Genomic DNA, 14,578 nt, shown 5'->3' on the forward strand with positions numbered 1-14,578 from the left:
ACCCTCCCCGCAGCTCCCGGGGTGCCCGGGGCCCTCCCCGCCCGCAGCTCCCGGGGTGCCCGCACCCTCCCCGCAGCTCCCGGGGTGCCCGGGGCCCTCCCCGCCCGCAGCTCCCGGGGTGCCCGCACCCTCCCCGCAGCTCCCGGGGTGCCCGGGGCCCTCCCCGCCCGCAGCTCCCGGGGTGCCCGCACCCTCCCCGCACCCTCCCCGCCCGCAGCTCCCGGGGTGCCCGCACCCTCCCCGCCCGCAGCTCCCGGGGTGCCCGCACCCTCCCCGCACCCTCCCCGCCCGCAGCTCCCGGGGTGCCCGCACCCTCCCCGCACCCTCCCTCCCCGCAGCTCCCGGCGTCCCCGCACGCCGCTCGCGCCCCGCCCCGCCCCGCCCCGCCCGTGCGCGCGCGCCGCGGCGCCAGCCAATCCCCGCGCCGCCCGCCCCCCGCCGCGCCCCGCCCCGGCCCCGGCCCCGGCCCCGGCCCCGCAAACCCGCCCGGGCCGCAGCGGCCGCGCTGCCATGAGCGAACCCGCGGCGGGGCCGCCCCGCCGCCGCCCCCCGGCCCCCCGCGCCCCCCGCGCCCACCCGGCCCCGGCCCCGGCCCCGGCCCGGGGGATGCAGCGGGGGCGGCGCGGCTGAGCCCCCGACACCCCCCCCGCCGCCCGCCGCCGCCCGCCAGCGCCCGCCCGGCCCCGCCCGCCGCCGCCATGGCCGGTAAGGCCCGCAGCGGCTGCGAAGCGCTGAAGGTGGTGGCCCGCTGCCGCCCCATGAGCAGGAAGGAGGAGGCGGCGGGCTACGAGCGCGTCCTGGAGCTGGACGTCAAGCTGGGGCAGGTGAGCATCCGAAATCCCCGCGCCTCCCCCGGCGAGCTGCCCAAGACCTTCACCTTCGACGCCGTCTACGACGCCAGCTCCAAGCAGGCGGACCTCTACGACGAGACGGTGCGGCCGCTGATAGACTGCGTGCTGCAGGGCTTCAACGGCACCATCTTCGCCTACGGCCAGACCGGGACGGGCAAGACCTACACCATGCAGGGCGCCTGGGCGGAGCCCGAGAAGCGGGGCGTCATCCCCCTCTCCTTCGAGCACATCTTCACCCACATCTCCCGCTCGCAGAACCAGCAGTACCTGGTGAGGGCCTCGTACCTGGAGATCTACCAGGAGGAGATCAGGGACCTCCTCGCCAAGGACCAGAGCAAGAAGCTGGAGCTGAAGGAGAACCCCGAGACGGGGGTGTACATCAAGGACCTCTCCTCCTTCGTGACCAAGAACGTCAAGGAGATCGAGCACGTGATGAACCTGGGGAGCCAGACGCGGTCCGTGGGCAGCACCAACATGAACGAGCACAGCTCCCGCTCCCACGCCATCTTCCTCATCACCGTCGAGTGCAGCGAGACGGGGCCGGACGGCGAGGAGCACATCCGCGTGGGCAAGCTCAACCTGGTGGACCTGGCCGGCAGCGAGCGCCAGAGCAAAATGGGGGCCCACGGAGAGCGCCCCAAGGAAGCGTCCAAGATCAACCTCTCCCTCTCCGCCCTGGGTAACGTCATCTCCGCTCTCGTGGACGGCAAGAGCACGCACATCCCCTACCGGGACTCCAAGCTGACCCGCCTGCTGCAGGACTCCCTCGGGGGCAACGCCAAGACAATCATGGTGGCCACCTTGGGCCCGGCCTCCCACAGCTACGACGAGAGCCTCTCCACCCTCAGGTTCGCCAACAGGGCCAAGAACATCAAGAACAAGCCCCGGGTGAACGAGGACCCCAAGGACACCTTGCTGCGGGAGTTTCAGGAGGAGATCATCCGGCTGAAAGCCCAGCTGGAGAAACGCGGCATGCTGGGGAAGAAGAGGAGAAGGAGCAGCCGGAGGAAGAAAGCGGTGGATGGGGAAAGCGCCACGGAGAATGAAGGGGAGGACGACAATGAGGACGGCCTGGAGAAGAACATGGAGAATTACTTGAAGGAGCAGAAGGAGAGGCTGGAAGAGGAAAAAGCCGCTATCCAGGACGACCACAGCCTGGTGAGCGAGGAGAAGCAGAAGCTGCTGCAGGAGAAGGAGAAGATGATAGAGGATCTGCGGAAGGAGCAGGAGGCCACGGAGCTGCTGGCCACCAAATACAAGGTACGGGTGGCCACGGAGCTGCTGGCCACCAAATACAAGGTACGGGAGGCCACGGAGCTGCTGGCCACCAAGTACGAGGTACGGGTGGCCATGTTGCTGCTGGCCACCAAGTATGAGGTAAGGGTGGGCACAGAGCTGCTGGCCACCAAGTACAAGGTACGGGTGGCCATGTTGCTGTTGGCCACCAAGTACGAGGTACGGGTGGCCATGTTGCTGTTCGCCACCAAGTACGAGGTACAGGTGGGCATGGAGCTGCTGGCCACCAAGTACAAGGTATGGGTGGCCATGGAGCTGCTGGCCACCAAGTACAAGGTGTGGGTGGCCACGCGCTGTTGCGAGCGACGCTGGGGGAAGACCCGCCTTCCCTCCAGCTCCTCGTGGGGTGCTTGAATGGGGCCCAAGCGGGGTCCCCAAGCGGGGTCCCCAAGCAGCGGTGGGCGGGGGTTGCCCTCAGCCGTGGACCCGCACGGGGACCTTGTGCGGCAGCTCCTGGGGGCGCGGGGTGGGAAGGGCCGGGAGGGAGCCCATCACCGGTGCCACGAGTTTGCTGTGCTCAGCTCTCGTCCCCCCTCGGCGCAACAAAGCATCTTGCGGCGGCGTGGGGGAGTGATGCTGCAGATTCGGCCCCGGTGGCCCGGGGAACACGCCCAGGGCCGGGGCTGGGGACGCGGCACCGCCTGCCCCCCCCCCGCCGCCGCCCCGGTTCTGTCCAACCCCGCGGGGACGGGCAGGGCTGTGAGCCCGCAGGCAGGGCCTGGCAGCTCTGCAGGGACCCCCGTTCCCCGCCTCAAATCCTTCCCGGCACCCCCGAGCCGGAGCGGGGTGGGTGGGGGCACGTTACTGGCGCCCACCGGGTGCTGCACGCCGCCGGTTCGGGGACGCGGGGCCGAGTGCGAGAGGGGCCGCGGCAGCCCCGGCCCACCCCCAGCCGGCCGTGCCGGGGGTCCGGGGCTGCACTGCTGCCCCCCCCCCGGCCCTGCTCCCCTCCCCGGTGAGGCTGGGGGGTCCTGACCAGTGGTCACGGCGGTGGGGAAGGAGCCCCAGCACCCCAACCCGCCGCGTCATGCTCCCGCACAGCCCCTCCGTCACTGTGGTGGCCCGGATGCGGTGGCCGGGCTGGAGACAGCACGGAGCCCCCCGGGTGGGGACATGCCCGGGGTGTCGGTCCCCGCCTGCCAATTCAGGGGCTGAGCAGGGGGATGCTCTCGTACCCTCCTCCGTGGCCAGAGCTGTGTTTGTGGCAGCCCCGGGGATGCGTGGCAGTGCCCAGGGGCGCACGGTGGTGCCCGTGGTGGTGCCCAGGGACGCGTGGCAGTGCCCATGGCAGTGCCCAGGGACGCGTGGCAGTGCCCAGGGACGTGTGGCAGTGCCCATGGCAGTGCCCAGGGACATGTGGCAGTGCCCAGGGACGCGTGGCAGTGCCCAGGGATGCACAGCAGTGCCCACAGCAGTGCCCAGGGACTTGTGGCAGTGCCCAGGGACACACGGCAGTGCCCACAGCAGTGCCCAGGGACACGTGGCAGTGCCCAGGGACGCGTGGCAGTGCCCAGGGATGCACAGCAGTGCCCACAGCAGTGCCCAGGGACTTGTGGCAGTGCCCAGGGACACACGGCAGTGCCCACAGCAGTGCCCAGGGACACGTGGCAGTGCTGATGGCAGTGCCCGGGGACGTGTGGCAGTGCCCAGGGACACACGGCAGTGCCCATGACAGTGCCCAGGATTGCATGGCAGTGCCCAGGGGCACGTGGCAGTGCCCAGGGACGCATGGCAGTGCCCACAGCAGTGCCCAGGGACACATGGCAGTGCTGATGGCAGTGCCCAGGGACACACAGCAGTGCCCAGGGACACACAGCAGTGCCCAGGGACGTGTGGCAGTGTCCAGGGACACATGGCAGTGCCCACGGCAGTGCCCAGGGACACACAGCAGTGCCCAGGGATGCATGGTGGTGCCCAGGGACTCACAGCAGTGCCCACGGCAATGCCCAGGGACGTGTGGCAGTGCCCAGGGACACACAGCAGTGCCCATGGCAGTGCCCAGGGATGCATGGTGGTGCCCAGGATTGCATGGCAGTGCCCAGGGGCACGTGGCAGTGCCCACAGCAGTGCCCAGGGACACATGGCGGTGCCCACGGCAGTGGCCAGGGATGCGTGGCAGTGCCCAGGGACACACGGCGGTGCCCAGGGACGTGTGGCAGTGCCCATGGCGGTGCCCAGGGATGCGTGGCAGTGCCCAGGGATGCGTGGCGGTGCCCAGGGACGTGTGGCAGTGCCCATGGCGGTGCCCAGGGATGCGTGGCAGTGCCCAGGGATGCGTGGCGGTGCCCAGGGACTCACGACAGTGCCCACGGCAGTGCCCAGGGACGCATGGCAGTGCCCAGGGACGTGTGGCAGTGCCCATGGCGGTGCCCAGGGATGCATGGCAGTGCCCAGGGACACATGGCAGTGCCCACGGCAGTGCCCAGGGATGCACGGCCATGCCCCAGGATGCACGGTCATGCCCAGGGATGCGTGGCCATGCCTGGATGCCTGCACAGAGCCCGCGGGCTCACACTGGGACATGCCACCGGGGGCAGAGCCATGGTGGGGACACCGGTCACTGGCTGGCATGACGGGTGTCCCATTGCGGGTGTCCCGGCAGAGCAGGATGCTCGGCACGGGGGTGGGCTCCTCTGAGCCACTGCTCCCCGCCGCTGCCGCCGCGGTGGAGTGCAGGTTGTCTCTGGCAGGCGTCCTGCGCGGTCTCCGCATCCAGCGTGGTGCAGCGGGGCTGGCTCGGGGCCACCGCGTGTCCTGTAACTGCTGAGTAACAAGGCAGGGCCGGAGGCGAGATGACGCCACGTCCCCTTCGATGGCCTTCAGAGCCGCGCCGCACACCGGGACCCCCCCGGCCGTGGGGGTACGGTACAGTCACACCGGCGAGGTATCGCCCCGGGGGGGGCAAAAATCCCCCCCCGTGCCAGTGACGGAGGGGCAGAGCCGGCCGCGACGCTCGCCCCACCGGGCACTGCCAGGGACGTGCCGGCGGGACATTGCGGGGGGCACGGGGTGGCTTCCCGGTGCCCGTGGGCAGCTCTGCCACGCAGCGGGGCCAGGCGAGGGAGCACCGGTGTGAAAAGAGCCCCGTGTCCCGCTGACGCGTTTAAAGGCGACCGTAGTGCCCGGGGGCACACGGGGTGCCCCGCACACGCGCGGGCGACGCGCGCCGGACCCCGTCTTGCCCTCACGCCCGTGGACGTGGGCTCTGCCTCCTGGCACAGCCACGGCCCGGCCCCGCCGTCCGGCTGGGACACGTGGGCAGCATCGAGCTCGGAGAGGCAGGGGCCAGCCCAGGTGTGCGCCTTGGCGCCCAGATGTGCACCTGGGCGCCCAGATCTGCGCCTTGGCGCCCAGATGTGCACCTGGGCACCCAGATCTGCGCCTTGGCACCCAGATGTGCGCCTTGGTGCCCAGATGTGCACCTGGGCGCACAGATCTGCGCCTTGGCGCACAGATGTGTGCCTTGGCACCCAGGGGTGCACCTGGGCGCCCAGGTGTGTGCATTGGCACCCAGATGTGCACCTTGACGCCCAGATGTGCGTCTTGGCACACAGATGTGCGCCTTGGCAGCCAGATGTGCACATTGACACCAAGATGTGCACAGTGGCACCCAGATGTGCACAGTGGCACCCAGATGTGCACCTGGACGCCCAGATGTGCACCTTGGCACCCAGATGTGCGCCTTGGCGCCCAGATGTGCGCCTTGGTGCCCAGATGTGCACCTGGACGCCCAGATGTGCACCTTGGCACCCAGATGTGCGCCTTGGCGCCCAGGCAGACGGGCTGCTCCTCGCCCGATGTCTCTGCTGGGTTCCGAGGCCGGGGTCAGCGGGCAGGAAAGTGCCGGGGAAGTTATTTGGGTGCCAGAAATGAGTTGCCGTTGAGAGGCTTAGTGTTCAGTCTGTCCCAGGCGCTAAAGAAGACTGGGAGTCGTCTTCGTTAGAGGGAATAAACGCTGGCAGCGCCAAGAAACCCCTTAATCCCGCGGCAAAGGCAGCAGCCGGCGGTGAAGCCCGCGGGGACGGTGGGCAGCACGGTGCCCTGGCCCAGCATCTTCCCCGCGCCCGCCTGGCCCCTCCTGGCCCCCTCCTTTGTCCCCACCTTGGTCCCCCCAAGCCCTGCTGGGGCAGGACACGTCCCGGCAAGGCGCAGGGGACACTCGCCGGCACGGGGCGCAGCTGGGAGCAGCCGAGAACCGAGGAGGAGGTGTGAGTGGCGAGGGGCCCAAAGACCCCCAGTGCCCCCAGCCCGGCTGCCCCGGGGAGCCCTGGCAGGGGACGGTGTGGGGCTGGGCAGAGGGGCTGCTTCGGGGGTCTCAGCCCCCCACCACGGCAGCCCGGTGCCTTCCCCCAAATGCCCGGCCGGCAGCACCCGACCGAAGGCAGCAGGAGGGAGGAGGAATCGCCGGTGTCGGGGTTTGGGGGGGTGCAGCAGGGTCAGGGGGGCTGGTGGGGCACCCATGGGGGTCTCGCGGGGGTGGGGGAAGGTGGGAACCGGTGGTACGGGCGCAGGGGTTGCCCCATGGGTGCTGGGGGTGCCGCTTGCACACCCCTAAAACCCCACGCTGCGCAGCCCCGCAGCCGTCCCGACGCGTGGGGCTGGGAAGGGGAAAAAACAGCGGAAAAATCGGCGAAATAGAGCAGCGCCCCAAATAGCTGCGAATGGGGGTCTGCGGTTTGCCTGAGCCCCCACCTCCGCAGCCCGGGCGGTGCGGGGGTACGGCCGGGGGGGCTCAGCACCCCCGGGATGAGCCCTGCGCCGGGGCAGGTGCTGGCAGCACCGCCGAATGCCACACGTGCCCCCCCCAGTGCCAGCGTCCCCGCTTCGGCGTGGCGTCACGGCCCTCCGGACCGGGGCGGGTCCCGGGGGTCCGGGCACCGTAAGGAGCAGGGAGGGAGCTTTGCATTCGGGGGTCTCAATTCAGGGGGTGCAGGGGGACCCCAAGCAGGCGCGCCCACGGGTGAGGGCAGGCACGTGCCGGTGCGGTGGCGGTCGGCGGGGACACCCCAGGGATGGCGGCGGGCGGTGCTGCCGCTGGCGCTGTCGGGGAGATGAATTTTTAAAGCCGTGTGCGGTGGCGTGGGGACGTCTGGATCCATCCCCGCTCCTGCCCCTGAGCCGTGGGGGGCACAGGGTGCTCCTGCCGCCGGTGCCGGCCGCGCCGTCCCGCTGACACCCTGCCACGGTGACACGGGTGTGCGCGCACCACGGTACAGGTGCACGCACATCTCGCGCGGACGCCCGCTGCCTAGCGTGCTCACCTCATGCGTGACCTCATGCACAGACACCCGGCGCTTGTACGCGCACCGGCACGCGTGTGCGTGCGTACCCGGCACGTGGGCGCACGGCCGGCGCGTGTGTGCGCAGCCCCTGTGCCTGCGCACACGCACGGGCACACGTGAGCGGGCACGCATGAGCGTACTAACGTGCGTGGGCATGGAATCATCGAATCATTTAGGTTGGAAAAGACCTTTAAGATCGTCCAGTCCAACCATTAAATGCCGGGATGCGCGTGCATGAGCATACGTGCGCGCGTGGGGGGCTGCACGCAAGCGTGTGCGTGCGTGTGAGCAGAACCATCTGCACGCTTGGGCGGGCGTGTAGAAATGTGCGTGCACGCGTGTGCGTGCAGGGGGTGGGACCGGCCGCAGGCGTGTGCGTGCGTGGGCGCGTGCGTGTACGCCGACACGTGTGTACGTGGGAGAGGGGAGCCTCCCCCGGCGAGGCGAAGGGAAATGCAGCCGGGGTGGGGTGCGGGCGACGGGGTGGGGTGGGACAGGGTGGGACGAGGGCGTCGGGATGGGACACACAGAGCCCGGCCGAGCTGCGGGAATGCTGCTGCGGGTGCTTTCCCTGCAGCGTCTGCCCCGGCGGGTCCCAGGGGGTTTGGGGCAGAGACCCCCACCCAGCTCCGCCTGGGGCTGGGTCCCCGCTGCCGGCTGTGCGCGTCCGCGGCGTCCTGCGGGCTCGCAGCGATGCCGCACCGGCCCCAAGCGCGGCAGTGTCCGTGCGCAGCCCCCTCCCCGTCAGCTGGGGACTGCAGCGCGTGCCGCACCGAAAGCTCCCAACTCCCTGGAGCCAGGGGCGAGGACAGGGTGCCCAGGGCGGTGGCTGGGGACGGGGGTGACCCCCCGGTGCAGACAGCCTGGGGCAAAGCCCGTGGGGCCCCGCTCTGACCCCCCACCCCGCTCTGCCCGCCCAGGCGATGGAGAGCAAGCTGCTCATCGGCGGCAGGACCATCGTGGACCACACCAACGAGCAGCAGAAGATGCTGGAGCTGAAGCGGCAGGAGATAGCCGAGCAGGTAACGGCGCGGGGGCCTGACCTGGCGTAGGCGGGTGATGGGGGCATCCCCGGGGGGCTGCTTCCCCGCTCCTGGCTCTGAGCGCTTCCCCCCGTGCTGCAGAAACGCCGGGAGCGGGAGATGCAGCAGGAGATGTTGCTGCGGGACGAGGAGACCATGGAGCTGCGGGAGACTTACACCTCCCTGCAGCAGGAGGTGGAGATCAAAACCAAGAAGCTGAAGAAGGTGAGAGCGTGGCAGGCGGGGGACGACGGTCCCTCCGGCCGCCGGAGCCCCGGGGCTTGCCGCAGCCCCCCGAGCCGCGGGGCTGAGGGGCCGCTGCTCTCCCCCAGCTGTACGCCAAGCTGCAGGCCGTGAAGGCGGAGATCCAGGACCAGCACGACGAGTACATCCGCGTGCGCCAGGACCTGGAGGAGGCGCAGAACGAGCAGACGCGGGAGCTGAAGCTCAAGTAGGTGGCGGTGCATCCCGGGCGCAGCCATGCGGGGTGTGCAGGGCAGAATTGGGGTGCACGCAGCAGAGCTGGGGTGTGCAGGGCAGAATTGGGGTGCACGCAGCAGGGCTGGGGTGCTCGGAGCAAAGCTGGGGTGCGCAGAGCAGAGCTGGGTGTGCAAGGCAGTGCTGGGGTGTGCAGGGCCGAGCTGGGTGTGCAGAGCAGAGATGGGTGCACGGAGCAGAGCTGGGGTGCACGGGGCAGAGCTGGGGTTTGCAAAGCAAAGCTGGGGTGCACACAGCAGAGCTGGGGTGTGCAGGGCAGAATTGGGGTGCACGCAGCAGAGCTGGGGTGCTCGGAGCAAAGCTGGGGTGCGCAGAGCAGAGCTGGGTGTGCAAGGCAGTGCTGGGGTGTGCAGGGCTGAGCTGGGTGTGCAGGGCAGAATTGGGGTGCACGCAGCAGGGCTGGGGTGCTCGGAGCAAAGCTGGGGTGCGCAGAGCAGAGCTGGGTGTGCAAGGCAGTGCTGGGGTGTGCAGGGCTGAGCTGGGTGTGCAGAGCAGAGATGGGTGCACGGAGCAGAGCTGGGGTTTGCAAAGCAAAGCTGGGGTGCACACAGCAGAGCTGGGGTGTGCAGGGCAGAATTGGGGTGCACGCAGCAGAGCTGGGGTGCACAGAGCAGAGCTGGGGTGCACAGGGCAGAGCTGGGGTGCTTGGAGCAAAGCTGGGGTGTGTAAGGCAGTGCTGGGGTGCAGAGAGCAAAGTTGGGGTGTGCAGAGCAGGGGTGGGTGCGCAGGGCTGAGCTGGGGTTTGCAGAGCAGAATTGGGGTGTGCAGGGCAGAGCTGGGGTGCACACAGCAGAGCTGGGGTTTGCAAAGCAAAGCTGGGGGTGCAGAGCAGAGCTGGGGGTGCAGAGCAGAGCTGGGTGCACGGAGCAGAGCTGGGGTGCATGGAGCAAAGCTGAACTGGGTGTGCAGAGCAAAGCTGGGGTGCACACAGCAGAGCTGGAGTGTGCAGGGCAGAGCTGGGGTTTGCAAAGCAAAGTTGGGGTGCAGAGAGCAGAGCTGGGGTGCATGGAGCAAAGCTGGGGTTTGCAGAGCAGAGCTGGGGTGCACAGAGCAGAGCTGGGGTGCAGAGAGCAGAGCTGGGGTGCACGGAGCAGAGCTGGGGTGCAGAGAGCAGAGCTGGGGTGCGTGGAGCAAAGCTGGGGTTTGCAGAGCAAAGCTGGGGTGCACGGAGCAGAGCTGGGGTGCGCAGCTGGAGGGAGCGATACGCCTGGTGACAGGGACAACTGAGCGCTTCCTACCCCGTCAGCGGTGGCAGGAGGTGTAAAACACATTTAACCCTGTTGAGCTGGGTGAGTTGCACGCGAGAGTATTAAAAAGTTGCTGAGAAAGGTGAAAAACCAGAAAACCCACAAGCAGAAGTGACAGCAGAGCAGCAGCGCGGGCTGCGGCTGAGTTGCGGGACGTGGCGGTGGTAGCTGGAGGTAAGCGTCCCCCGAGGGCACCTGGAGACCTGCTCCGGCCCCAGCGCCGGAGGGAGAGCAGTTTTGGGGGGACTCGGGGTGAGCCCCGGCCCCGCGGGAGCTCCCGGCACGACGGGGGCAGCCGGCAAAGCCGGGCAGTGTTTTCCCTCCAGGAACCTTCCAGCAGGAGATGCAGCTGCTGGTCCACCGCCTTTAGTGGGTTTGTTTTCACTTCAAGCAATAATCGTATTCAATAGCTTTAAAAAACCTCAGCCAGACATATAGAAGTGCCTTAGCGTTTGCAAGGTAAAATGTTTTTTACTAGAAATAAAATTTCACCTCAAATTTTGCTACCTTTCCCTTCCAACGTGATTCAAACTTTTTAAAAGCTGGCAACTCAACGAAGCAACTCATCAACTCGAAACAATTTTCTGCAGCTGCTCAATTTGCCCCCCAAAAATGTGGAGAAAAAAAGGTTCCCTTTGGGGTGTATTTTGCATCATTGAGCTTTCCTTTATTTTCTGGTCAGGCAGCCGGGGGAGCGGGCGGGTCGGGAGAGCAGATGGGTTCCTGCCCGAGCATCTTCGCTCCTCTCTCATCACCGTCTTCCTCTGCCCTCCCTCTCTGCCTCTCTCGCCTCTCTGTCGCCGGATCTATTGCTTCAACCTCTCCGTTTCCATCATGTTTCCATCTTCTGGATGTTTTCCCATTTCCCTGTGTCTCCCTCTCTTCCTGACATCCCTTTCCTCTTCCTTTCCGACCTGTTTTCTGTTACTCGTCACATTAACTCCTTCCTCTCCTTCTCCTTCCCACCCCTCGCTCCCGCTCCGTCTCTCTCCCGGCCGGTCACTCGCTCAGGTACCTGATCATCGAGAACTTCATCCCACCAGAAGAGAAGAACAAGATCATGAACCGCCTGTACTTCGACGGTGAGGAGGACCAGTGGAAGTTCCAGCCGCTGGTGCCCACCGGAGGGTACGTCCCCAGCCCCGACCCACGCTCTGCCCCAGTGCTGCCAACCTGCGGGCACGAAGCCTCTGCCTGCAGGGCAGGGGTGTCCCGGGGGGGGCACAGCGGGGACCCCGGGGTGCTTGCAGGTGCCTACAGGCGGAAATCCTCTCCGAGCCAAGCCCCACCAGGAAGGGCCACCCTTCACTCGCTGCGGGCGAGCTCCGCTCGTCACTGCTTGGATGCATTTTTAGTAGGAATGTATGTTCTCTAATAAATGTTCCTCTCTTAATTTAGATTAATTTAGATTGGTTATTAGGAGAAATTTCTTTACTGGAAGAGTGGTCAAGCATTGGAACAGGCTGCCCAGAGAGGTGGGGGAGTCCCCAGTCCTGGAGGGGTTCAACAAACGGGCAGAGGTGGCACTTGGGGACATGGTTTGGTGGGCATGGGGGTGTTGGGGTGATGGTTGGGCTGATGATCTTGGAGGGCCTTTCCAACCTTAGTGATTCCTGGTTTTCCTTTCATGAAAAAATAATGCAGCCCCCAAGCCAGGAAACATGGAATTAATTCTTCCTCTGCCCTGAATTGGTTTAGTGGTGGCCTTGGTAGTGTTGGGTTAATGGTTGGACTGGGTGATCTTCAAGGGCTTTTCCAACATAAACAATTCAATGATTCTGTGATTCTATAATTTATTTTTTAGAACCAGTAACCAAATGAAGAAGCGGCCTACCTCTGCGGTGGGGTACAAGAGGCCCATAAGCCAATACGCCCGCGTGGCCATGGCCATGGGATCTCATCCTCGGTACCGGGTACGTGAGAGGGCACTGGTGCGTGCCGGGGGGACAAGAAGTCATTGGATAAATGGGATGGGTGGGTGGATGGATGGGTGGATGGGTGGGTGGGTGGGTGGGTGGGTGGATGGATGGATGGATGGATGGATGGATGGATGGATGGAAGGATAGGTGGATGGAAGGATAGGTGGATGGATGGATGGGTGGATGGGTGGGTGGATGGATGGATGGATGGAAGGATAGGTGGATGGATGGATGGGTGGATGGGTGGGTGGATGGATGGGTGGATGGATGGATGGAAGGATAGGTGGATGGATGGGTGGGTGGATGGACGGATGGGTGGGTGGATGGATGGGTGGGTGGATGGACGGATGGATGGGTGGGTGGGTGGGTGGATGGGCGGGTGGGTGGATGGGCGGGTGGATGGATGGGCAGATGGATGGATGGATGGAAGGATAGGTGGATGGAAGGATAGATGGATGGGTGGGTGGGTGGATGGATGGATGGATGGGTGGGTGGGTGGATGGATGGATGGATGGATGGGTGGGTGGGTGGGTGGGTGCATGGGTGGATGAACAGTGGGAGAGAAGACAGAGTACACAAGCTGACGATGATTTGGGATACATCAGTTCAAGCTCCCGGCTTTATCCTCCCACTTGGCAGGAGCGGTGGCCGTGTTCTCAGCTGGTCCTTGAGCTGCTGGCTCACTGGCTCCGGCAGCTCCTGCCGTTTGAGAGGACGGGGCCATGCAGCCTGGCCTGCTGGACTCAGCCCCAGGAAAGACCAGAAGAGCCTGAGCAGAGCAGGGAGCCTGGGCTCCAGTTTGGAGCTTGCCCTGTGGCTGTGGCAGCCAGAGGAGGGTCCTGCTCCCTGGCATGCCTGTCGGCTTCTCTCGGCAGTGTGGTCTTGCCAGAACCGGTGTCGTGTTTTGCCACGCAGTGACCCCTCGTGTTGGTTTTCCCTTTGCCCTGTCCTGCTGCAGGCTGAGAACATCATGTTCTTGGAGCTGGACCTCTCCCCTCCGGCTATCTTCGAGTTTGAGCGGAGCAGGGACCCGGCAGAGCAGGACCCCCGGGCTCTCCACCTGGAGAGGCTGATGCACCTGGACAGCCTCCTGGAGCGGCCGGCGGCCTCCCGGGTGAGGAAGTCCCGCTCCTGGTGAGTGCCGGCGGGCGGGGGGGACACGCGGGGGCTGCGGCGCGGTCGGGATGCTCCGTGCGGGGCAGCGCGCGGGCTTGGGGCAGGCAGAGGAGTCACAGCGGAGCTGCAAGCCCCCCGTTCCTTTTGGGGTTGCAAATGGCCATGAGTTGTTGGGGTGTGATCAGATTTTAAAATACGGTTGACGTTGCTTTGGTAACGGTTGTTGGATAAGTACTAAAAACAGGGTGATGATGTCATATGTCATCATCTACATCTCAGCACCGCACAGACAGGGACCTGTTGGAGCGGGGCCAGAGGAGGCCACAGAAATGGTCCGAGGGCTGGAGCAGCTCTGCTCTGAGGCCAGGCTGGGAGAGCTGGGCTTGTGCAGCCTGGGGAAGAGAAGGCTGCGGGGAGACCTTCCTGCGGCCCTGCACTGCTGGAAGGGGCTGCAGGAAAGGTGGGGACAGGCTTTGGAGCAGGGCCTGCAGCCACAGGACAAGGGGGAATGGATTTAAACTAAAGAAGAAGAGATTTAGTCTGGACATAAGGAAGAAATTCTGTACTGTGAGGGTGGTGAGGCACTGGCTCAGGTTGCCCAGAGCGGTGGGAGATGCCCCATCCCTGGCAACATCCCAGGCCAGGTTGGACGGGGCTCTGAGCACCCTGCTCTGGTTGAAGCTGTCCCTGTCACTGCAGGGGTTGGGCTGGGTGGGCTCTGAAGGTCCCTTCCCACCCAAACCCTTCTGTGATTCGATCATAGAATCATAGAGTCATTGAATCGTTTAGGTTGGAAAAGCCCTTTAAGATCACCCAGTCCAACCGTTAACCTACACTACCAAGTCTACTCTAAGCCAATCAAGGGTACCATACACGTATATCCCAGATGATAAGACACAAGGTGTGGTCCTGCCCAACACTGGGAGTCCTTTGGTGCTGCCTGCCTAGCAAATGACAGAGAAAATGGCTGGATTTCGGGGGGAGCGGGAGGCAGGGGAAGGAGAAGGAAGCCAGTTTTTCTCTGTCCGTCTCCCCGTCCAGGTGCCAGACGCCGCGGTCGCTGCCATCCTCAAGCACGCATGTCTCCCTCACCTCCAGCTCCCCGCGCGCCGCCACGATGCCAGCTCAGGAGTGACGTCCTGGACCCCCCCGTCCCCCGCACCGCCTCGCAGCGAGGACTGTGCCCCGCTGACGGCCGAGGAAAGGGCCCCAGCTGGCAGCATCTCCACCGGTCCCAGTTCGTCTTTGTCTTCAGCTACTTTGTGTGCGCGTGTGTTTGTGTGAGACGCTCACGAACAGCCCCCGGGGCGAGGGGAGCTGCCCTCTCCTTCCTTCCGCCCCCGCCCC

The 14,578-nt window shown here is 65.9% G+C and overlaps 1 protein-coding gene across 2 annotated transcripts; it reads left to right on the forward strand.

Moving 5' to 3' along the window:
* The first annotated feature begins 698 nt into the window (after positions 1 to 698).
* LOC104026315 (kinesin-like protein KIF3C) lies at positions 699 to 14,366 on the forward strand. 2 transcript variants are annotated; one of them, XM_075707535.1, is made up of 8 exons: positions 699 to 2,111; positions 8,350 to 8,451; positions 8,554 to 8,676; positions 8,784 to 8,902; positions 11,208 to 11,324; positions 12,001 to 12,109; positions 13,074 to 13,249; positions 14,273 to 14,366. In XM_075707535.1, exons 1-8 carry the CDS (start codon positions 699 to 701, stop codon positions 14,364 to 14,366), a joined length of 2,253 nt encoding a protein of 750 aa, XP_075563650.1. The 2 variants fall into 2 exon arrangements, with proteins under 2 accessions (XP_075563650.1, XP_075563651.1); XM_075707536.1 differs by having other exon boundaries at positions 12,007 to 12,109.
* Positions 14,367 to 14,578: the final 212 nt, after the last annotated feature.

Source organism: Pelecanus crispus, chromosome 3, assembly GCF_030463565.1.
Source record: "Pelecanus crispus isolate bPelCri1 chromosome 3, bPelCri1.pri, whole genome shotgun sequence".
NCBI lineage: Eukaryota > Metazoa > Chordata > Aves > Pelecaniformes > Pelecanidae > Pelecanus > Pelecanus crispus.

Excerpts from the sequence above, each read along its gene's own strand:
- LOC104026315 (XM_075707535.1), top strand. The coding sequence starts at position 699 with ATGGCCGGTAAGGCCCGCAGCGGCTGCGAAGCGCTGAAGGTGGTGGCC. Across the intron at positions 8,452-8,553 it reads GGCAGGAGATAGCCGAGCAG|AAACGCCGGGAGCGGGAGAT; the intron begins GTAACGGCGCGG and ends CCCGTGCTGCAG. Across the intron at positions 8,677-8,783 it reads AAACCAAGAAGCTGAAGAAG|CTGTACGCCAAGCTGCAGGC; the intron begins GTGAGAGCGTGG and ends GCTCTCCCCCAG.